Source organism: Haliotis rubra, unplaced genomic scaffold, assembly GCF_003918875.1.
Source record: "Haliotis rubra isolate DU_JTF1 unplaced genomic scaffold, ASM391887v1 Scf6, whole genome shotgun sequence".
NCBI lineage: Eukaryota > Metazoa > Mollusca > Gastropoda > Lepetellida > Haliotidae > Haliotis > Haliotis rubra.
This window is the reverse complement of record NW_025767301.1, coordinates 2925342-2949376: the sequence shown is the minus strand read 5'-3', so window position 1 is coordinate 2949376 and position 24035 is coordinate 2925342. Positions and strand designations below refer to the sequence as shown.

Here is a 24035-nt window from a genome sequence, read left to right as displayed (position 1 = left end):
CCGACACTGTTCTGATCCTATTAGATTATTTGAGCATTATTAGTTATGCAGATACCATGAAGTAATCGATTGATTTCTTGCTGAACTCTGCTTTCAGACACAGACCAGCTACATGACCTCTTCCTGTAAATAACAGATGATGGATGAGCACCAGTGATGGGTGAGCACCGTCCCTTACAGTCGGGTTGCGATGCCCAGTCCGACCACTCGACCCATTAAGCTGCTGGATTTCCAAGGGGGGAAATCTGTGTAATTTGCTTGATTCTGTCCATTTCCATTTTTGCGTTAGATTTCCCAAGTGGACAGGGTTTATTTAATACATAGCAGATTCATTCTAACCTTTGAAACAAACAAACGATATACATTTATCACACATGTATTGCTATGGTAACCTAGATTGTGATTGTGGCTGTTTCTTCCCTCATTCTGTGTCCAGACAATCAGCCACTTTCAAGATGTTCTCTACAATCTTTGAGGGTTCGTTTTTGTGTATTTTACGACTGTAGTAAATAACAGCACCGAGATCTATTGCCACTCCGGCAGCGGCAAGTACCACACCCCCCGACCTTCACCCCGGCTGCTGCAGCTTTACCGGCCGTGGCGGCCTTCCCAGCAGCGGAAGTGATGTCAGTGCCAACATCGGTAGCCGTTCCTACACACCTTCCAGCTGAGACAACTCTGGCAGATACTTCAGCACCAGTTGCAATACTCCCAACAACATCAACAGCCCTTTTAGTTGCCCTGGTAATTTTAACCGCCTTGATTACCGAGTCAACCACGTCCTTGACTGATATGATAACTACTGCCCCTCTGGCTGCAAGACCCAGAGGAAATGATATTTTTTCAGTGCTTCTGATCATTCCAATGATATCGTTCTTTGTCTCCTTGTTGATAAAAGTACTTTTTTCAATTTGACCTTGCAGAACATCCTTCTCTGATTCTTGCAGTGTCTTAATTAGCGTATTCAGTTTTGAGTTAATATCTTCTGACATTTCCGCATAATCATGAAGTTTTTGTGATACGTGTTTTTCAGCTTTCTTGGTTATGCGATACTCAACAATCATGGACGACAAACCTGACACGGCACAACCTCCTCCTACTACGCCCACAGCTATGGTAAGGCCTAATGAGGCCGCTGCAGTAAGGGGGGCAAGAACCAGGCCGGCGATTGCAAGACCTCCACCAACGAGACCAACATTTGAGGTTGTAAGTTTTGCGATGTCAACTTTTCTCTGTTTAGATTTCAGGTTTTCAGCAAAGTCACGTAATTCCTGAGCCAGTTCCTTTTGTAGCTTGTAGCAGGACGTAACTTCGGAACTGAAAGAAGGAATGTCCACCTCAGCCATTTGGAAAACTGTGAAGTAAGAGAGTACAACAAACATTAGGTTAGTGCTGATCGCAACATTTGGTGGAAGGTCGGGTTCTCGAATACTTCTAAAACAATTTCTATGCAAAAATGTGTCATGGCATCAACAGATTATCTTTACAAAATATGTGTTTTCATCAAATGTATGTCAATTCAGTCAAGTTATTAACTGAGGTCGTTTTACAAAATATAAAATGGACATGTTTAATCTCGCCCGGATTCGTCGTCTCCTTAACTTAATCCTTCGCCGAAACAGATGGAGGGACGATTCTAAAACTTTTTGCGGATTTCTAGCTTTTAGGCTAAGAGTTACCTAGTCTGTCATACCGACCCTGAAACAAATATATCCAAGAAAGCCCATGCATGTCTAGAATATGTAGCAAGTCTAGATTTCCACAGTTTGAAAGTCTTAGGGCTCCTTTTCATTATATTTTATTTTTCTTACTGTGAACTGGGTTTTTTCTCAGTAAAATATGTACGTTTCAGAAACTAGTTATTAGAATAAGAGTTACCCTCATTCCGTTGAAATAATACAAATGAATTGTTTCATCAAATGAAAACAAATATTAGAATATGGAAAATCTTAAGGAATCGTTTTCTCAGAAACCGCTAGTGGTAACAGTCTGAATAATTTAACCACGTAAAGCAACACAATAGGGTTTAGATTTACTCATGCCAGGAACCTATTGAACAAATATTTTCAAATCATTTAGGTAAAACGTCGTCTGTTCAGAAAACAAAAGCCCCAGAGAGCTGAAGCGTGTGAAGATGTGTGGCGCCGAAATACGACTTGGGCGAACTGTTTTATCTAAGAAACTGCTCTGTTGAAAGAGGTGATAAGTTATCTGAATGTTTGTTGCCATAACAAAGACAGGTATTGTTTCACTGATAGCATATTGTTCCAGCACATCACACAGAATATTCCTTACCAATTTTCTGTGTTCCTTCCGAGGAACCCTCATTTGATATGAAGCTACATAGGAGAGGTGAAACTGTACGCTCTTACCATGGTACGGTACGTATTGCGGTACAAGGCCTTCGGTTCGGTCCGTTTCGGTCCGGTATATATGAGAACCTACTTCCGGGAAAATAGCGGCCGTCTAGCAAAAAAATGCATAGACTTTGACAAAATGATTCGATTTCTAGACATCTTAGAAAAGGTTATAAAAGGTTACTAAGATGACGGTACGAAAACCGAAAATACCGAATTTTTGGATTGCATTACGGTATACCGAACCGAAAGCAAAATACCGCGGTTCTACTAATACCGCGGTATGTATACCGTTTCGCCCCTACTACATACTATACTAGGCACATAAAGAAACTGTGCATACAAAAGTTTAAAATCTAAGTTATCAAACCAGTGTAGACACGTAAGGATTTATACTCAGAGATTAGGGACATGTATCCAACATGCATGCACGTGCCACGTTCCGTGACGTCAGTGGATTCGTCCTTGCGACGTGCAATACGTTGTTGCACGTGCATTCCGGGAAAGAGAAACAGAGCAAATGAATGCCATACAATACTGTCACTTTGGAAAGCTCAACCCCCGCCCTTGCGATCGTTATAAAAATTAAACGGCTATTGAAACGCATAGCATGCCAAGGTTCACGCCTGCACAACGTCATGAGGCCATTGGGATGGTCCGTGGGGGAATGTCTCAACGACAAGTGGCTGCACATTTCCACTGCCACCGGAACACCATTTCTGCACTGGTGAAACGCTACCGGAACACAAATGACGTCATCGATCGGCCACGTTCTGGACGTCCACGTGTAACAACGCCAAGACAGGACAGATGGATAAGGGTGACCCATTTTCGCCACAGGTTTCAGACTGCAGTGATGACTGCCCGAACCAACCCAGGACTTCGCCGTATCCACCCCAACACAGTTAGACAACGTTTACGTCATCACGGGATCAGACCACGACGTCCCGCCATACGGCCTATCCTGACACAACGTCATCGACAAGCTCGCCGAATGTGGTGCCGAAATCATGTCCGCAGTCCCTTGTTTTGGTGGAGTCCGCAGACCCTTGTTTTCACAGGTGAGTCCAGGTTTAACATTTCCCATAGTGATGGACGTCAACGTGCCTATAGACGCGTGGGAGAACGTAATGCACAGGCCTGTGTCTTGGAGAGGAATCGCTTTGGTGGTGATTCCGTGATGATTTGGGGTGGAATAAAAGCACGCTAAAGAACTCCTTTGGTGATTGTTCAGGGCAACTTAACTGGTGTGGGCTACAGGAATCAGATTCTTCGACCTGTGGCAATAGCTTTTCTGCAACGTCATGGTCCTGGGTTAACATTCCAACTGGACAATGCCCACCCTGATACGGCAAGGGTTGCTATGGATTTCTTGCAACACCACAACGTTGACTTACTGCCTTGGCCTGCAAATTCACCGGATCTCTCCCCGATAGACCATGTTTGGGACGAGATGGATCGACGTCTACGCCGTCTTCCTCATCCGCCAGATAACGTCCTTGACCTTGCAAGAGAATCTGGCGTGACATCCCACAAGCCTTCCTTGCACGTTTGATAGGCTCCATGCGTCGTCGATGCACTGCTGTTCTCAATGCCGATGGTGGACATACCCGTTATTCAGCTTGTGACATGGTCGTTTGACTCCTGTCCCGCTTGTGGACACGTGACGTCATTGTGATTGACTTTTCAATTGAAATTCTCCCGACTTGTTATGGTCTCATGATCCCTCCATTAAAGTTTATATGTACCTTTGACATTGTTATCGTACTTATCAACTGGGATAATATTTTGACAATGCACAGTTTCTTTATGTGCCTAGTATATATATGCATATTTCTTGTCACCCACCTGTTTGTTTTTCCTCAGGCTAACCGCATACATGTACTTTATTTGGTTTTAATCATTGTTTTATATGTACTATTTACCACCAAACATGTAACAGCTATAACAGCTATATTTGTATTATCTTTGTATGTTGTTATTTCAAACTGGTTATTCATATGCTTGGATATATCAAGAATGTGGATATGTATCGCAATTTATTAATTTGAAAAAAAGCCCAACACCAAATGTACATTTATATCCATATTTTTGAAATATGTATGAATTACTTTGTATTTGTACTCTCTCATATACATGTATTATTTTACATTCATATCTACTATGTCCACCAGAATCTCTACATTTCGACGATTTTAAAAAGAAAGTATGTCGGGTGTTCAAAATCGAAAGAACTATTGTTAAAATATTTTGTCTTTTCAAACATCATTCAGTAATTCCCTGTTCGGTTAATTTTGTGTCAAAATAGATTCCCTTAATGGAGATCTGCATAAGAAATGAATTTGCAGCCACGTGACCCCCACATGACCTAAATGTAGAATTGCTGAACGAAATTGTTGATTTTCAAACATGTCTAATATACTCATAAGCTGTTGTGTATTATGCGATTTTGTAAAAGTTATGCAATATCATTTGTAAAATAAAAGCACGTGGATGTATTCTTTGAGTTCTGTCAAAGTAACAGCACTGTTGCTTTGTTTTACATACATTGCGGGGGCGGTGGGGTAGCCCAGTGGTTAAAGCGTTCGCTCGTCACGCCGAAGACCCGGGTTCGATTCCCCACATGGGCACAATGCGTGAAGCCCATTTCTGGTGTCCCCCGCCGTGATATTGCTGGAATATTGCTAAAAGCGGCGTTAAACCTAACTCACGCACGCACATACATTGCGGCTAATTCAAGAAATGTTTAACTCAAAATGAAACTTATGAAGCATCAACTGAGAAGTACACTTTCTTTTGCCCTTGAGTGTATATTGCCGTGTTGACGTTTTCAGCGTGACCCAGATTTCGCAGATGTTGTTAAGTTATATACAAAGCAACACGGTTTTACGCAGCGATACACAAGGTGAGTGAGTGAGTGAGTTTAGTTTTACGCCGCACTCAGCAATATTCCAGCTATATGGCGGCGGTCTGTAAATAATCGAGTCTGGACCAGACAATCCAGTGATCAACAGCATGAGCATCGATCTGCGCAATTGGGAACCGATGACATGTGTCAACCAAGTCAGCGAAACTGACCACCCGATCCCGTTAGTCGCCTCTTACGACAAGATAGTCGCCTTTTTATGGCAAGCACATGGGTTGCTGAAGACCTATTCTACCCCGGATCTTCACGGGTCCGATACACAAGGAAGTAAATTGGAACCGTACATCCCCTGTCTATCTCTCCATGTTGTCGTCAAACATCCGCATACATTACCCACCCATGACTTGTTGACCTGATACACCCAAGACAGGCAAATAGAAACAAAGAAAACAGTTTATATTGTGTCTTATTACTTTTACAATATCAAACAAACTAAATGTCAAATATTAAATATATCTTACTTAGTCCATGAGGTCTCAAGTATATCTGAACACGAAAAGTACTGGTTATCTGTTATCTCTACGAGTTGATGTTTGAAATTCACCATGCTATTTTACTTTAAACATTTCAACATGGAGTATGTGTAAAGTGAATTTGTAAATCAACATTCGTTTGAAAAATATCTACCTGTGATTTACCTGTGGCGTGACTGTTGTGTCCCTGTACGCAGAGCGTCGGGTGAAGCCGTCCGTATCACTTCAGTCGCACAGAAAGGCGGATGTTAGAGTGTTGAGCATTTCACTGCTGGTTTATCGTAGTTCACAATGACCTGTGTATGTGAGTGAGTGAGTGAGTTGGGTTTTACGCCGCCTTTAGTAGTATTCGAGGAATATCACGGCGGGGAACACCAGAAATGGTTTCACACATTGTGCCCATGTGGGGAATCGAACCCGGGTCTTCGGCGTGAGGTGCGAGATCTTGACAATTTTCAATAGTAGACTCCACTCTCTAGAAACATTTTTAGAGTAGAGGATATTTTGATTTAAAAGTGTGCATAGAATTTCAACAATTTTTGAGAACCTCAGCTTCTTTTGTAGTATGTTTGTTTGTTTGTTTAACGCCCCACCCAGTAATATTGAAGCGGGGTGTAAATAATGAAGTCTGGACCAGACATTCCAGTGATTGACATTATGAGCATCATCTATGTAGTAGGGATACTGTGACATGAAGTCACTGAGTCTGACCACCTGATCCCGTTAGTCGCCCAATACACGACAAGAATGGGTTGCTGAAGATCAATTCCTTTTGTGTATCAGCATGTTGTTTGTCGTCCCTGATAGTACGAAAAGGGCGTCACTTAATTTGTACATATAAATTTTAGGGGGTCCATTCAAATTGTACATGCTTCTCCATAAAAATCCTCTTCACCCCTAAGCCATAAATTATGAACGGTCCCTTAGTAATAATGGGATGAGATTCACCAGTGTGTAGTTGTACATGTATCACGGTATTCAAACAATGACAAGCTATATTATTAGTTACACGGTGTTTTGAAAGGGTGTACGGGACTGTAAGACCCTTGTTAATTCCGTATTTCCTGAGGTGCAGTCTCTTGACACTGGATGTCCTATTGAAGATGCAGAGGTTGTTCTCTGTGCATGATCCCGAGCAATACCTTTAGCACGGCTTCCAATGTATCCGAGGAGTTTGATCTTCCGCCAGCGGCCCTTTTGTCCAATATTTTACGGTCGTTTCAAACAATTATAATGTGCTCGTGTCTGTTTTGTTCTATGTTTTTTTTCTAATTCAGATACACAAAACACAGGAGATACCAAAAGCCCAAAATACGTCAAGTGTAAATCTTCAATGTTTGCTGTAAATTGGTATATTAACCGTTTGAACCGACCCAGAACTACTAACGTCAAAGGAATTCTGGGTTAAAATGAGATTTCTATATGAAACAGAGTTAGAAAGTAAGAATATTTATGGATAACAACTTCTTTATTATATATGATGCGACGTTTCGGTATGGATTCTTATACCGTTGTCAAGCAAGAGTGAAGTACTACAGCACAGACCAGGCTTATATACATGAACAGGGATTAAGTAATAACAACATGTAGGACTGAATGAGGGGGATTAACAATAACAACAAGGCACGGTGGCAATAATGTAGTGACAATAGGAAGCCAATGGTGGTTGATGTAAAAAAACAAAATATACATGCTGATGAGATTAATTAACAATGATGGCTGAGGTGCTCTAATCTGTTGTTTTATGAGATCATTGTATGCAGAAGGGATGAGATATCCCTGGTCTCTGTTGATTGAGGGCTTGTGTCTCCGGATTTGAACTGCTTCTGCAAGTTTCCTTTTGGTGAAGTCCTGGTGGTTTTTGGATAATATGTCCACATTGTCCCAAATTATGTTGTGATTGGGGCAGTTGATGATGTGGTCTGATAATGCCGATTTTCTATCAGATTTAGTGGTAGATGATAAGTGTTCTTTGATTCGGATATTTATGGGCCGGGAGGTTTCGCCTACATAGGCCTCGCCACAGTCACAGTTGATTTTATAGACAACACCTTTGGGTTGATGTTGTCGTTTAGAGGTGTTCCTGCCATTCGCTTTCAGTAGGGTTTTTAGTGGTGTAGAGCTGGTAAAGTAGGTTTCGATGCCTGCTTCTCGCTTGAGGAGACGGCTGATGTGGTGAGAGGTTTTCCCTATGAAGGGGAGGGAGATACGAATAGGTGCTGGTTCAGGTTTGTTGGAGGCCGGTTTTCTTGTTGGGTGGAGTGTGGTGCTGATAATTTTATCGACTAGTTTCGACGGGTAGTGGTTGAACTTGGTGAAAACATGGCGGAGGTGCTGTATTTCTGTAGTGGGACTGGTGGAGGAAAGGTTGATGGCTCGTCTGGTGAGGGTGGAGATAATGCCAGTTTTGGTTCTCAAAGGGTGGTTGGAGTCAAAATGAATGTATTGGTCGGAGTGGGTTGGCTTTCTATAGACACTGGTACGGATCTTGTTGGCTGGAGTTCTGGTTACAAGGACATCTAGAAAGGGAAGTTGACCACTGGATTCTGTTTCTAAGGTGAATTGGACCCGGGGGTGCTGTTGGTTGAGGTGTTGCAGGAGGGCTGCTGGGTCTTGGTCTTGCCGAAGGATGACAAACGTGTCATCGACCTTCCTGTACCAGCAGGTTGGTTTGATGGTTGAGGTGCTGAGTGCTTGCTGTTCGAAGGAGGTCATGTAGATTTCTGTGAGTATTGGGGACAGAGGGGAGCCCATGGGCAGGCCGTGGATTTGTTCATAGTAGTCGTCTCCCCAGGTGAAGTAAGTGGAGGTGATGCAGGCAGAGGTGAGGGCAATGATGGAGTCAGTGGTGAGGTTGGTGTCAAGGGGAGTTTCTAATTCAGAGATGCGTTGGCGGAGGATTTGGAGAGTTTCTTCTATGGGGACACTTGTGAAGAGGTCCACAACATCGTAACTCAGGATCTGGTCTGCTTCAGTTATTTTGAGGAGTTTGTTACAGAAATCCGTTGAGTCAGAGATGTAGGAGTCCGCTGTTTTACCGAGTGGGGCAAGGATTTCCGTTAGGTGTTGGGCGGTACTGTAGAACACAGTGTCTCTGGAGCACACAAGCAGTCTGGCCTTGGGTGGGGTCTTGTGGATTTTTATCGTGGCTCTGGCATACGGTGGCTGTGGGTTAGATGTGGCTAGTTTGTAATATAGTTGCTGGCTGATTTCGTACTTCTCTTTCAGTTGTTTGAGGCTGGCTTTATGTTGGCGGCTGAGTTTGGCGGTGGGGTCTTTCTTGATCTTGCGGTAGGTGGTTGGGTCATGGAGGATCTTGTTGACCATGCTGTGAAAGTCCGGTGTGTTCAGGATGACTGTGGCCTTGCCCTTGTCGGCTGGGGCAATGGTGATTTCCTTGTCGTTTCGTAGGTGATGGATGGCTTGTTTTTCGGCAGCTGTGAGGTTGGGTGGTTGGGGGCTGGCTTTGGCAAGGATGTCGGTTATCTGGTGGCGTAAGTAGTCAATCTTACCTCCTGGCGCTAGTTGTTGGAGTCCCTTTTCAATGTTGGTGATGAAGTCGTCGTGGTTGCGGAGTGGTGTGGTTGGAATGAACTTTAGTCCCTTGGAGAGTACGTTGACCTGCTGTTCAGTGATGTTTTTATCACTGAGGTTGACAACAGTCTTTCTGAGATAGTTGGATATGTTGGTGGCTTTCTTGGGAGTGGGCTTGGGCTGGCTATTCATTAGTTCTTGGAGTTTCTTTACGTGCTTGGTCTTGGTCTTCAAGCACAACTTTTTGTTGGACTGAGTCTGGGCTGAACGGAGTGAATTGAGGATCTCTGGTTGGAGTGTGTCGGTCAACTGGTTGATGTGGTCGGAGATATGGTTGAGGGTGCTGGCTTTGGCGTTGCGGTGATGCTGAATTCTTTCCCGTACAAGTCTTTTGGAGGCATTATGGAGGATGGCTCTGGCCGCAGGTGAGTTGATAGGTGATGCAAGTTTGAGGCCTTTGGGTATGATGTCTTGATCTCTACATCTCATGAGGAATGTGAGATGGTTGCTGGCTAGTATGTGCTTCTTCTCTAGTCGGTTGAGGCTGTTGATGGTGTTGATTGCCACGTCTCCATGCACTTCACCTGGGGAGACGACTACTATGAACAAATCCACGGCCTGCCCATGGGCTCCCCTCTGTCCCCAATACTCACAGAAATCTACATGACCTCCTTCGAACAGCAAGCACTCAGCACCTCAACCATCAAACCAACCTGCTGGTACAGGAAGGTCGATGACACGTTTGTCATCCTTCGGCAAGACCAAGACCCAGCAGCCCTCCTGCAACACCTCAACCAACAGCACCCCCCGGGTCCAATTCACCTTAGAAACAGAATCCAGTGGTCAACTTCCCTTTCTAGATGTCCTTGTAACCAGAACTCCAGCCAACAAGATCCGTACCAGTGTCTATAGAAAGCCAACCCACTCCGACCAATACATTCATTTTGACTCCAACCACCCTTTGAGAACCAAAACTGGCATTATCTCCACCCTCACCAGACGAGCCATCAACCTTTCCTCCACCAGTCCCACTACAGAAATACAGCACCTCCGCCATGTTTTCACCAAGTTCAACCACTACCCGTCGAAACTAGTCGATAAAATTATCAGCACCACACTCCACCCAACAAGAAAACCGGCCTCCAACAAACCTGAACCAGCACCTATTCGTATCTCCCTCCTTCATAGGAAAACCTCTCACCACATCAGCCGTCTCCTCAAGCGAGAAGCAGGCATCGAAACCTACTTTACCAGCTCTACACCACTAAAAACCCTACTGAAAGCGAATGGCAGGAACACCTCTAAACGACAACATCAACCCAAAGGTGTTGTCTATAAAATCAACTGTGACTGTGGCGAGGCCTATGTAGGCGAAACCTCCCGGCCCATAAATATCCGAATCAAAGAACACTTATCATCTACCACTAAATCTGATAGAAAATCGGCATTATCAGACCACATCATCAACTGCCCCAATCACAACATAATTTGGGACAATGTGGACATATTATCCAAAAACCACCAGGACTTCACCAAAAGGAAACTTGCAGAAGCAGTTCAAATCCGGAGACACAAGCCCTCAATCAACAGAGACCAGGGATATCTCATCCCTTCTGCATACAATGATCTCATAAAAACAACAGATTAGAGCACCTCAGCCATCATTGTTAATTAATCTCATCAGCATGTATATTTTGTTTTTTACATCAACCACCATTGGCTTCCTATTGTCACTACATTATTGCCACCGTGCCTTGTTGTTATTGTTAATCCCCCTCATTCAGTCCTACATGTTGTTATTACTTAATCCCTGTTCATGTATATAAGCCTGGTCTGTGCTGTAGTACTTCACTCTTGCTTGACAACGGTATAAGAATCCATACCGAAACGTCGCATCATATATAATAAAGAAGTTGTTATCCATAAATATTCTTACTTTCTTATTAGTCACCAACTTCTAAATGCCAATCAAACAGACTACCGATATAAACACTACAGGTGTGGATTCATACCCCACCTGTTGTAATACATGTGACGACAATAGGTGGGATATGGTTCCCTAGTTATATACACTACAGGTGTGGATTCATACCCCACCTGTTGTAATACATGATACTACAACAGGTGGGGTATGATTCCTGTGTTATATACACTACAGGTGTGGATTCATACCCCACCTGTTGTAATACATGATACTACAACAGGTGGGGTATGATTCCTGTGTTATATACACTACAGGTGTGGATTCATACCCCACCTGTTGTAATACATGATACTACAACAGGTGGGGTATGATTCCTGTGTTATATACACTACAGGTGTGGATTCATACCCCACCTGTTGAAATACATGATACTACAACAGGTGGGGTATGATTCCTGTGTTATATACACTACAGGTGTGGATTCATACCCCACCTGTTGAAATACATGATACTACAACAGGTGGGGTATTATTCCTGTGTTATGTACACTACAGGTGTGGATTCATACCCCATGTGTTGTAATACATGCGACGACAACAGGTGGGGTATGATTCTACCGATATAAACACTACAGGTGTGGATTCATACCCCACCTGTTGTAATACATATGACGACAACAGGTGGGGTATGATTCCTGTGTTATATACACTACAGGTGTGGATTCATACCCCACCTGTTGTAATACATGATACTACAACAGGTGGGGTTTTTGATTCCTGTGTTATATACACTACAGGGCCCCTATTAACACGCATGATGCATAGTTTCTCTATATACCATGCTCCACTGGGGCGGTATTCATAAAGCTTCTAAGAATTCTTAGTTTCCATAACAACGTTCTTAACTTGTAAGAAAAAACTTAGACAACTAATTTTGTTCTTAGTTTTCTTCTTAACTTTAAGAAACCTCATGAGGACACCTAACTAGTCAAGAAAATTCTTAGTTATCCAATATGGCGGCTCACGGAAACGCAAACTTTCACACTAGGAAGAATGTTTTTGATATATGAAATCGATGCACTTACCTTTAGAAACCGGTCCTTATCAGCCCTATACAAAGTGCTTGTAACATTGATGTTTTTGGCTACAGGCAAAATGCAGCTTTGCAATGCAGATGGCATGGGTATTTCACAACCAACAGTAAGTCGGGCTGTAGCGCAGACGTTAGCTGCTCTAAATGCACCTCATATTGTGCAGAGATTTTTCTCGTTTGCATTGTGTCATTTATGCCACGAATTATGGGTATTATTTAGGGGAATCCCCAACTAAATGGAGGTTTTTCTATCTCACCTACTGAAGAGCTCGCTGTCCTAGCTAGGATAGGTAGCACAAGTTAGGACAGGGATAGGATCATTTCGAGAATGGGTCTTATCCTTACGGTAGGATGTCCTAACTTCTGTCTCAACTACTTAGGATCTGTCTTAGCTGGGACTCTTTCGAAAATAGGGGCCCTGTGCTCAGACGAAACTGAAAATGAGATAACATGCACGTTAATTTGTTATTTTACGACGCAGTCATCCAGTCATCCAGTCATCCAGTACATTATCTGATCACCAGAAGTCAAACCAGTTGTGGATAGAATGATCAACGACACCCCACTCCCCACGTCATCAGGCCGACCATCCGTCCCCAAAACAAGCTGTAATGGGTTAATGGGTTACGGGTACCAACACTGTTTCAGATTATGGTTGTATTGACCATATAGTTATGCTGATATGGACTTAATATATGTGTCAAGCATATTGATAGGTGTTGCATTGGCGGATCCAGAGAGGGTCGGTGGGTTGTGTGAACGCCCCATCCACTCGTTTTACACACGTACACACAAGTCATTTGCATCCTCGTCCCGGCGTCTTGCGACTTCGTTCTTGTGTGCACCTAGCTTTTCTTCAAATTTCTGGATTTGCCACTGAGTTGTGTTTACAAATAAACCCCGGAAAATATATAGGATAGATTCATACCGATATTGTGCATATCGGGGCGGTAGGGTAGCCTAATGGTTAAGGCGTTCGCTCGTCACGCAGAAGACGTGTGAAGCACATTTCTGACGTCCCACGACGTGATATTGCTGGAATATTGCTAAAAGCGGCGTAAAACCCAACTCACTCACTCTAGTGCATATTGGAATTACATTTCTAAAACGTTAGTTCCTTGACGTTCATCTTTAATGGGGGATGGGAAATAGTTAAACACCATTACGTGTGTAGAAACAAATACTTTGCAAGGCAGAATTTGACATTTTGAAGAACTACAGTCTTTGAAGTTATGTGGTTACCCCGCAATCACATGATAACTAATGATAACTAATGACTTATTATCACATTTACAGTTACTTTGCTTTTGAGTACATATTAAATGGGAAACTCGAAAATCCAGAGAAGCATATAGTGGCCTGAAAAGCTAACTATTGGTGAATGTTTTATGAATGGATCATTGAAACTCAGAGATGACACACTGTATAAGCGTAAAGGTTAAACATACCCTGTTACACTGGGATCACTCGCCATTCACATAGTTCTTCTGCGTCCTATTGACAATCCAGACACAGACACGCATTGTCTGATGAGTGAGTATTGTGTTACGCCGCTTTTAGCAATAAACAAGCGATATCACGGCTGGGGCACCAGAAATGGGCTTCACGTAATGTACTTATGTGGGGAATTGAACTTGGGTTTTCGGCGTGACGAGCGAACGCTTTAACCACTAGGCTACCCCACCGCCCCGCGATCACAAGATCCGAGCGTGGTTACTAGTTGAACATGAAATGAACTGTTCGGTGTTTGTTTCAAAGGATCACCAATATTATTACACAAGAAAATGGAAATGGAGACTACATTGAATCAAATACTAAACAGACACCCAGCCACTTGTCACATCCCGCGAAACCCGCAACCTTTGCCTGTATTTGATATCTACCGCTGTGGTAAAACCACGGACATGGATATTGCCCAGTGATCATAATCAGGACGAATGTGAGATTCGAACCAACGGCCAGAGAGCGACACACCAAAGGCAGGCAACTCTGTACCTCGGCGATTGGCCAACACATGCACCAGATTAACGTCAGCAATTTGACACGCATGGCTTTTCCATCTTGTTATCAAAGGCGTGAGTGTGAACGACGTGAGGATGGTCTCTTGGTTTCTAATGATCATTGACACAATTTCATCACGTGACGTGATCCGATCAGCAGACGAGTTCACTATCTCCCGATTTACAACACAGACGAACTGAAATGTTATTGCTTTTAATATGTTTTATTCCATGTTGCATATTTATGAATTTTGTGATCAGCATAATCAAGTTAGAACTCGTTACTGGGAGCGACGGTTGTCCAGTGGCCTCATAGGTGAATTCTCATGACAAACCATACATACATATACACAAGGAGAACAAACTGTATGCGATCCAGCGGATCCACATTTAATATATTCTTTTATATGTCAACTTGTAATTATGTTTCTCTTTATAAATAGGCGATTTTCTGTCGTTAGAGGATGGACATACTATCAGTCAGCAATCACTACACAACAGCACAACACTGTTCAGTCAGACATCACTACACTTAAGTACAACCATGTTCAATCAGACATCACTACACAACAGTACAACCCTGTTCAGTCAGACATCACTACACTACAGCACAACACTGTTCAGTCAGACATCAATCCACTTAAGCACAACACTGTTCAGTCAGACATCACTACACTAGAGCACAACACTGTTCGGTCAGACATCACTACACTAAAGTACAACACTGTTCAGTCAGACATCACTACACCACAGTACAACACTGTTCAGTCAGACATCACTACACTTAAGTACAACACTGTTCAGTCAGACATCAATCCACTTAAGCACAACAGTGTTCAGTCAGACATCACTACACTAGAGCACAACACTGTTCAGTCAGACATCACTACACTTAAGTACAACACTGTTCAGTCAGACATCACTACACTTAAGTACAACCCTGTTCAGTCAGACATCAATCCACTTAAGCACAACAGTGTTCAGTCAGACATCACTACACTAGAGCACAACACTGTTCAGTCAGACATCACTACACTACAGTACAACACTGTTCAGTCAGACATCACTACACTTAAGTACAACCCTGTTCAGTCAGACATCACTACACTACAGCACAACACTGTTCAGTCAGACATCACTACACTTAAGTACAACACTGTTCAGTCAGACATCACTACACTACAGCACAACACTGTTCAGTCAGACATCACTACACTTAAGTACAACACTGTTCAGTCAGACATCACTACACTTAAGTACAACCCTGTTCAGTCAGACATCACTACACTTAAGTACAACACTGTTCAGTCAGACATCACTACACTACAGCACAACACTGCTCAGTCAGACATCACTACACAACAGCACAACACTGTTCAGTCAGAAATCACTGCACTACAGCACAACACTGTTCAGTCAGACATCACTACACAACAGCACAACACTGTTCAGTCAGACATCACTGCACTACAGTACAGTAATGTTCAGTTAAACATCACTTCACTATACCACAACACTATTCAGTCAAACATCACTACAATACAGTACAACACTGTTCAGTCAGTGATTGCTACACAACAGCACAACACTGTTCAGTCAGACATCACTACACTACAGTACAACACTGTTCAGTCAGACATCACTACACTACAGCACAACCCTGTTCAGTCAGACATCACTACAATACAGTACAATACTGTTCAGTCAGCGATTGCTACACAACAGCACAACACTGTTCAGTCAGACTACACTACAGTACAACACTGTTCAGTCAGACATCACTACACTACAGCACAACACTGATCAGTCAGACATCACTACACTGCAGCACAACACTGTTCAGTCAGACATCACTACACTACAGTACAGTAATGTTCAGTCAGACATCACTACACAACAGTACAACAATGTTCAGTCAGACATTAATACACTACAGTACAATACTGTTCACTCAGCAATTGCTGCACTACAGCACAGTAATATTCAATCAGCCTTCACTACACTGCAGCACAACACTGTTCAGTCAGACATCACTACAATACAGTACAATACTGTTCAGTCAGCGATTGCTACACAACAGCACAACACTGTTCAGTCAGACATCACTACACTACAGCACAACACTGTTCAGTCAGACATCACTACACAACAGCACAACACTGTTCAGTCAGACATCACTACACTACAGGACAACACTGTTCAGTCAGACATCACTACACTACAGCACAACACTGTTCAGTCAGACAGCACTACACAACAGCACAACACTGTTCAGTCAGACATCACTACACTACAGTACAATACTGTTCACTCAGAAATTGCTGCACTACAGCACAGTAATATTCAGTCAGCCTTCACTACATTGCAGCACTTGTTTGAGTGGCATATAGAAATTAGTGTGATGAACAACGAGGAGAGTTCTATGGATATACAAATTCTATAATATGAGCGACGTTTCGGTGTGTCAATATTGCCTTTTGTTTTAATGAATGCATGGTCCATAACCCCCCGCCCACATCCCACCCCAAACATTTTATTTCATTTCAACACCGCCGACTCGAACCTTAAACGTACCGCGTCGTCATATACAAGTTTATCTTATAATCAGTCGCTGCCATGAGTCCACAGAACGCGAGAAATTGTGATAAGAATTACAATAAATGAGAATCAAGAACATTATTCAGATAATTTTGTCTTTATCAATTTTGTTTCGTTTTCACGACCGACCCACCCATGTTCAGAATTTGGTGGCTACGTGATACACATATTAACACGGAAAAACTAGACAAAGTTTTACCAATATTGAAAACTGAAAAATATTACAGACTACGTTCCTCAGTCTTAAACCTGCCAAGGGTCACATTGATAACGAGCATCGGACTTAATCAGGGACCAGTATCTCTAAAGCTAACAGAACCAAGGTGCATTACGTTTATCTGTCTTTACGGCTGTTTGTATTCCACGTTGGTCAAATAACGAGCGAGCTGTATAGTCTATGATGGCTTCATTTTGAGTGAGGAAATCTTGCCCTAGGATGATTGAATGTTGTACTGATTTGAGAACTAAAAAGTTGTGGTCGATTGTCACACCACCAATGGAGAGGGAAATCCTAACTGACCCAAGTACCTTAATGTGCTCTCCCCCAACACCGCTACAATGTGAGAGCGTACTGTCCTGCATCTGGGACAGGGGAATACCTGCCCTTTTTAAAGTGGGAAGAGATAGAACTGACAAGGTGGCACCTGTGTCTACTAAGGCATGACAGCGAAAATCACCAACCTTTACATACACTGTATTCTTAATCTGTGACTGATGGGATATACTAGAGGATTTGGGGGTACTGGTATGCCTGCTGAAAGAAGATTTAGAGGTATTCTTACGCCTAGCGGCTCTCAAGGCGTGCCTGCTCGTAGGCAAGGGCCTACCAACAGGCGCGAATCCCTATTGCTGATTCAATCTTAGGCGACATACCCTAGCAAAGTGATGTAACCCATGACAATAACTACATTGCTGATTTGAGGATGGACATGAAAATCTAGACCGACAATTGTTACCACAACCCTGGCAATTACCTGAAGGTTGTCTGTAGCTGCTCCGCTGTTGTTGTTGCCGTTGTTGTTGCTGCAGAGGTTGTGCAGAACGACGAGTGTTGACCCTAGGTTGGTGAGGCGGCTCCCGGCTGGCATATCTCTTGACATTCTGCCTCTGTGGAACGTGGGTCATCTGAGCAGTCAACCTGTCAAGTTGCCGCTGTTGTGTTGTCAACAGAGCAGCGATGGTGGCCAGTTGATTGTTGTCAACCCCAGGTGACGTCACAGATGAGATGGCTTGTCTCACCTGATGTGACAATGCCTCCAGTGACTGTGGACCATGGGGAATAACTAATCCCTTTAAAGGAGGCTGCAGACCATTGATGATGACCTGAACAAGGACGGTCTCGGGGATCTGGAGGCCGACTGTCTTCTCCTGGACGCGTTCAATGAAGGCGGGCCCGGACTCGGTGTTATTTTGGCGGGCGGACAGGAAAGCCGTCTGTGAGGTGACATCGGTGAACCTACGAGTAAAGACGGCTTAGAATTGGGCTGCGGTTGTTGGGGCTGGATGAAGCGTGTCCAGCCAAGTAGCAGCGGGTCCATCTAAATACAATGGCAGGAGATTCAAGTAGACTGAATCACTCAGTGATTGGTGCTGTCTAAGACAATCCATCTTCTTCAGCCATTGTCGGGCGTTGCCTGTACCGTTGAATTTTGGCACCAGATTACTCACGTATTCCATATTGGGGGACTGTGTGTGATGTGGCACGGCTTGAGGATGACCACCGTCAGTGTTTGGGGCCGACGCAATGCCGTCTTCGTTGATAGTGACTGGAGGATGACCACCGTCAGTGTTTGGGGCCGACGCAATCTCGTCTCCGTTGATAGTTACGGGAGGATTAACGCTGTCAGTGTTTGGGCCCGAAGCTATTGTTGTAAGGTCCTCCAGTAGTTCGTCAAGGCCGCTGGATTCTGTGACAAGGACGGAGGTCGGCTGTGGCTGTGGCTCTGGCTGTGTCCGGCTCCTGGTGTTGTCATTTGTGGGTTGGTATATAGCCATTTTTGATTCTCCGCCACTTGTTAAAACGCGAGTGTTGGGGAATCAACTCGCTTGGCAAGAGTACGACTATACCTACCCACACACAACACCTGAGTAAAATAAACAAGGAGTTTATTACACAGCAGTCACAGGATGATTTTACATAATCAATCAATAATAGTATGGTTTATGATTAATTATTAGAACATGTTAACAATGCAATCAGCTATCAAAGTAAATTACATGTAGATTCGTTACACACGACACATACTACATTAATCGCGACACATATTCCAATGTACACAACAATAGTTCAGTACACTACACATCACCCCAGTGGGGGTTCATACAATCTACATTCTGCAACGATCCCAAACAGCATAGTGTTCACAACGTAATACAATAGTTAAAATATCCGATACACTCTATACATTCTATAATAGTCACAAAACAGTGTAGTGTAAATCAGTATCAAATAAACAATCCTAAACTGTAATACCGAAGATATGAGACACATACTAAGGGATGCCTCGTTCCACATAAACCTGAAGGTACTGCCAAGGGTGGTAACATATAGTTAATGTATTTACAATAGGTTAAAGTTAACATAGAATAACAATAGTATGTCAAAGTAGAAGGAAGTAAAGTGTCTTACCTGAGTGAATTTACTAGACAGCCACCCCCTGATTTGTGACTGTCATCCGTAATATATATCTATTCTAGCTATCGCAAATAATCGCGTTTACAGATAAAACTTACGATAACCTTGTTATTGTGAACGTCAGATTATGTCATTTAGTTGGACCGAAGAATCGATGGCCAGTCGCGAGTATGCCACGAAGGTATATGTGGCACGCACATGATTTGACCAACGTGGAATACAAACAGCCGTAAAGACAGATAAACGTAAAGCACCTTGGTTCTGTTAGCTTTAGAGATACTGGTCCCTGATTAAGTCCGATGCTCGTTAACAATGTGACCCTTGGCAGGTTTAAGATTGAGGAACGTAGTCGGTTAGTCTGTAATATTTCCAGTTTTCAATTACGCATATCGTTATAAGGTATTGGTAAAACTTTGTCTAGTTTTTCCGTGTTAATACACATGAAAAAAAAATGATGCCATTCCTGTTCATTAGTTATATCTGATGGTAAACAGGCCCCGAAACGTTGTAGCAAAGAATAAAAGAAGATAAATCCAGAAACTTCTTTATGTTCATCAAACACAGGTTCTTCAAGCAATTCGTACCCTTGACTGCATGACTCTCTGGTCATCATTTCCATCATTAAACTGATGCCCTATGGGGATTACCATTGTTACAACTGCCTATGCCAGGACTCTAGTGGAATAAAAACTAGAAATGAAGGTGAAAGGAATATGGTCAACTCAGTTTCATTAAGACAACACATTAGATACCAAATCAAGCGGAACAAATGTGTCCACAACGAAACCTCAAAACACAACTATAAAACTTGATGAACCAATTAAGGTATTTAATCTAATCACTCCGACTGCCGCCCCGTTAAGAAACAAGAGAAAGCTTAACCGCAATAATCAAGCCAGCGACAGTTAATTGTTGGTGTAATGGGGGCTTCATTGCGAATCACTTTTGGAAAGATTTTTTAGCTTTCGTTAAACGAACTGTCACCATTTGAATGAGTAAAGCTACACTTAGAAATCCGATAATTGCTTACAGAATTAAGTCAATCAATCAATCTTTATTCTCTTTATAAAGATGGACACGGGATATCAATCGATGAGTAAATGAAGTAAGTAAAGCTACGACAGACAGACAGACAGACAGTTTTATTCATTAAAAGCCCACTGGCCCATGATACAGTCACATGCAGGATAACACATCACATGAATGGCAGACATGAATTTATAAAAATGGTCTGCCCTTGAATTCTAATTTGTACATAATATATATATATATATATATACTAGCATTCATAATTACATCAATTGCATAATATTTATAAAGTTGGTTATCATGGGAGCTGACTAAAATATTTCACAATATGTAATATCAGAAAAACAAACATAAAAAACCCAGATATACAAAATATGCCATTCATCTTCAGCAACATTAATACCTTTTGATTTACAAAATAAACAAAAAATTTCATCAGAAGCAATATTTTCATATCTTGACAGTCTCTATTGCTACATTAAAATTTCCTCATCTGAATTTTGATAGGGCAGATCTCAAATTTAAGCAAATATTATAATTTAAGCATTTTGCTACATCTAATAGTGTTTTAAACTGACAAATATAAACAGTTTTATGTGAATTTACATTGGACGTATACCAGGATTGGTTTTAATTATCGATTAGTCTTTGTTTAAAAAGGAACATAAAATACTTAACATATCCAATATCCTCATTTACCCATACATAGCTAGACCATAAGTGAATACAACATATTTAACATTAGTTGCCCAAGTTACACATTCAACATCATCTAATGATTTCAGCACTTCGTAACAGTGTTTTGGGAGTCTATTTAGAGGTAAGTACAATAAATGACATCATTATTTGATAACCTTAGTCATATAAACAATTTGTAAAGGGAGTCTACCACATTCTCCAAGTACCATATCATTACAAGTAAATTTACCAATTTTTAAAAACTACTTACAAAATATATTTGTACAAACTCTCTCTATAAGTTTACAATAACTGGTGCATCGAACTTCAGCTCCATAACATAATATAGGTGAGATCATACAATCAAATATTTTAAACAAATCTTTAGAATTGACACTACCCATTTTTCTTATCAAATTATTTATAGAAAATAATGCCTTATTGACCTGAGAAACAAGACACATATGGACTTTACTTCATACAAGTTTTGGTGTAAATACAAGTCATAAATATTTATAAAAAGATACAGATTCAATTTGTTTACAATTATAATGCCATTTTTTCATAATCTCTTAGAGATTTCTAAAAACAAGAATATTTTAAAGAGAAACTGACATACCAGCGAATATACAAAATTTCTCCAGAACATCAATCTTTTTCTGTAATTGGTTACATGTATCAGACAGGGATGAAACATCATCAGCAAACATAAGTGAACATAGATTATTAAAATCTGATGGAACTGTTCAACCTGAACCACTCTAATGCTCCATTAAAGTACATAACCTGTTAATGAAGATCATTGTGGGCTTAAAACACAACCCTGGCAGGTACCAATATTACAAGAAAACATTTAGACAAACATTTGGAACACAAGCTGATAAATTCTGATACATTCTTTTTATAAAATGAACAAATTTACCACACATACCAACTTTAAACAGGAAAGTTAATAGTGTCAAAGGCGTTGGATAAATCAATAAAAAGATAATAAAATCTACCCTTCTTTTTGCAAGAATATTTCTGAATTAAAGCCTGGAGGGAAAATACATGATCAGTCGTAGAATATTATCTCTGAAGCCTGCTTGGGACTCACTAATAATTTCATAAATATCACACCATTTCTGAAGGCGTTTGTTCAAAATAGAAGCAAATATTTTCCAAATAGAGTCAATGAGGGGTTCACTCTCACTTAGTCAGAGTCTAACCAAACAGGTCTTGTTAAGACAACATTGCACTATGACTAGGTGAGAGATGCGAGCCAGGTAATTAGCACTAGCCACTGAAGCCTCAAATTCTCCAAAAAATTCAAATAATACCATATGAATGTACATGTATCTCACCTTTAATACAAATTTCACTAATCTCACTAATTGAGCATTTTGTTGAAACAAACTATGGCTCATCTGGACTAAGTGTTATCAAAACACTAACCCTAGTCAGCCAAATCCCACTATGGCTATGCGAGAGACCAGTTTTGACAGAATCTGTCTAAGTGAGAGGACACCCAATGAGGGACATGCCTCTATAATTATTGGGGTCATCTTTACAGCCAGATTTACAAAAAGGACATATTATACTTTTACTCCATGTTTTAGGGAAATTACCACTGTCAAATATTTCATTTAAACGGACTGACTCACTGAGTTTAGTTTTACGCCGCTTTTAGCAATTTTCCAGCAATATCACGGCGGGGGACACCAGAAATGGCCTTCACATATTGTACCCATGTGGGGAATCGAACACGGGTCTTCGGCGTGACGAGCGAACGCTTTAACCACTAGCTAGGCTACCCCACCGCCCCCATTTAAAATGAAATGGAAGTAAGAAAGGGTACAATATAATTACTAGAAGCTTTAAGATATTCTCCAGCCACACTATCAGGTACTGGTGACTTATTACTATTAGTAGGAATATTCATAAAATGATACAAAACTTCTTGTTGAGTAATTGCTGCATTAAGTTATGACCAATTTTGCGCGGTTGAGTGCAACTGAGACATATGCCAATTGGAATAAGAGTCAACAACACCTGTTTGATTGACACAAACTAAGGATAAAAAAGTTAAACCACTGTTGACAAGAAATAGAGGCAGATATATCACTGGACTTTTTATTCTGTTTGAATAATTTCCAAAACTGTTTTGGCTTATTGTTAGCTTCAACAATCTTCTGTCTCTGTTTATGCATGTAATTATCTCTCTTGATACTGACTGTCTTCTTGAACAAATTACGGAGTTGTCTCAAATCTTGATCATTGTCTCTATGAACCCTTAGTGCAGAATATTTATCATGTTTTAATTGCTCCAACTCTGCATCCCACCTTGGAGGTTGAGATTTATCACTAGAACTCCTGCTGTATCTGTTGTGATACACAGTCCTGGTATGAACTCCTGCCTCCTGGAAACACTGACAAATAAACTCACTCCTTCATTGATGTCTGTATATACAAGTTCGTTCAGTGTATCAAGGGTATCCATGAATGATCGGCTGAAATTATTCAAAAATTGGTTGTTTCTTTAAAAAACACATAGTTAACTTAGTTACCCCTTTCGTTATTCTGGTCAGTATCACTATGTTGTGCAGAGGTGGTAGGTTGAGTGTGAAACAGAGTAGATTGAAGGAATATCGAGGATGCAGTACAGAGGGAAATCACAGGAAAGGAGTTCGATTCCGAAGTCAGTTACAGGAGGAAATAGTGATGAGCTGGCTAGCATATAGTCAACAACACTTGAACCGTTATGTGTGACACATGTAAATTCACTAGACTTATCATGACACATTTAATGT

At 41.7% G+C, this 24035-nt stretch overlaps 2 protein-coding genes and 1 long non-coding RNA gene across 6 annotated transcripts; all 3 read right to left on the bottom strand.

Moving 5' to 3' along the window:
* Positions 1-360: 360 nt before the first annotated feature.
* On the bottom strand, positions 361-12393 carry LOC124255312. Of its 4 annotated transcripts, none has more exons than XM_046689197.1 (2): positions 12299-12393; positions 361-1354 (listed from the first exon to the last, which is right to left on the bottom strand). In XM_046689197.1, the coding sequence occupies exon 2, from the start codon at positions 1344-1346 to the stop codon at positions 495-497; it is 852 nt and encodes a 283-aa protein (XP_046545153.1). In that variant the 5' UTR covers positions 1347-1354; positions 12299-12393; the 3' UTR covers positions 361-494. The 4 variants fall into 4 exon arrangements, with proteins under 4 accessions (XP_046545153.1, XP_046545151.1, XP_046545152.1 ...); XM_046689195.1 differs by lacking the exon at positions 12299-12393 and adding an exon at positions 5911-6017; XM_046689196.1 differs by lacking the exon at positions 12299-12393 and adding an exon at positions 5922-6017.
* On the bottom strand, positions 6519-10233 carry LOC124255350. The gene is made up of 3 exons (XM_046689246.1): positions 10191-10233; positions 8240-9961; positions 6519-6556 (listed from the first exon to the last, which is right to left on the bottom strand). Exons 1-3 carry the CDS (start codon positions 10231-10233, stop codon positions 6519-6521), a joined length of 1803 nt encoding a protein of 600 aa, XP_046545202.1.
* Positions 12394-20666: 8273 nt separating the features above from the next.
* LOC124255315 lies at positions 20667-22891 on the bottom strand. Its single transcript, XR_006892667.1, has 2 exons — positions 22343-22891; positions 20667-20818 (listed from the first exon to the last, which is right to left on the bottom strand). It is a non-coding gene; the product is annotated as an uncharacterized LOC124255315 (long non-coding RNA).
* Between the last annotated feature and the right edge of the window lie 1144 nt (positions 22892-24035).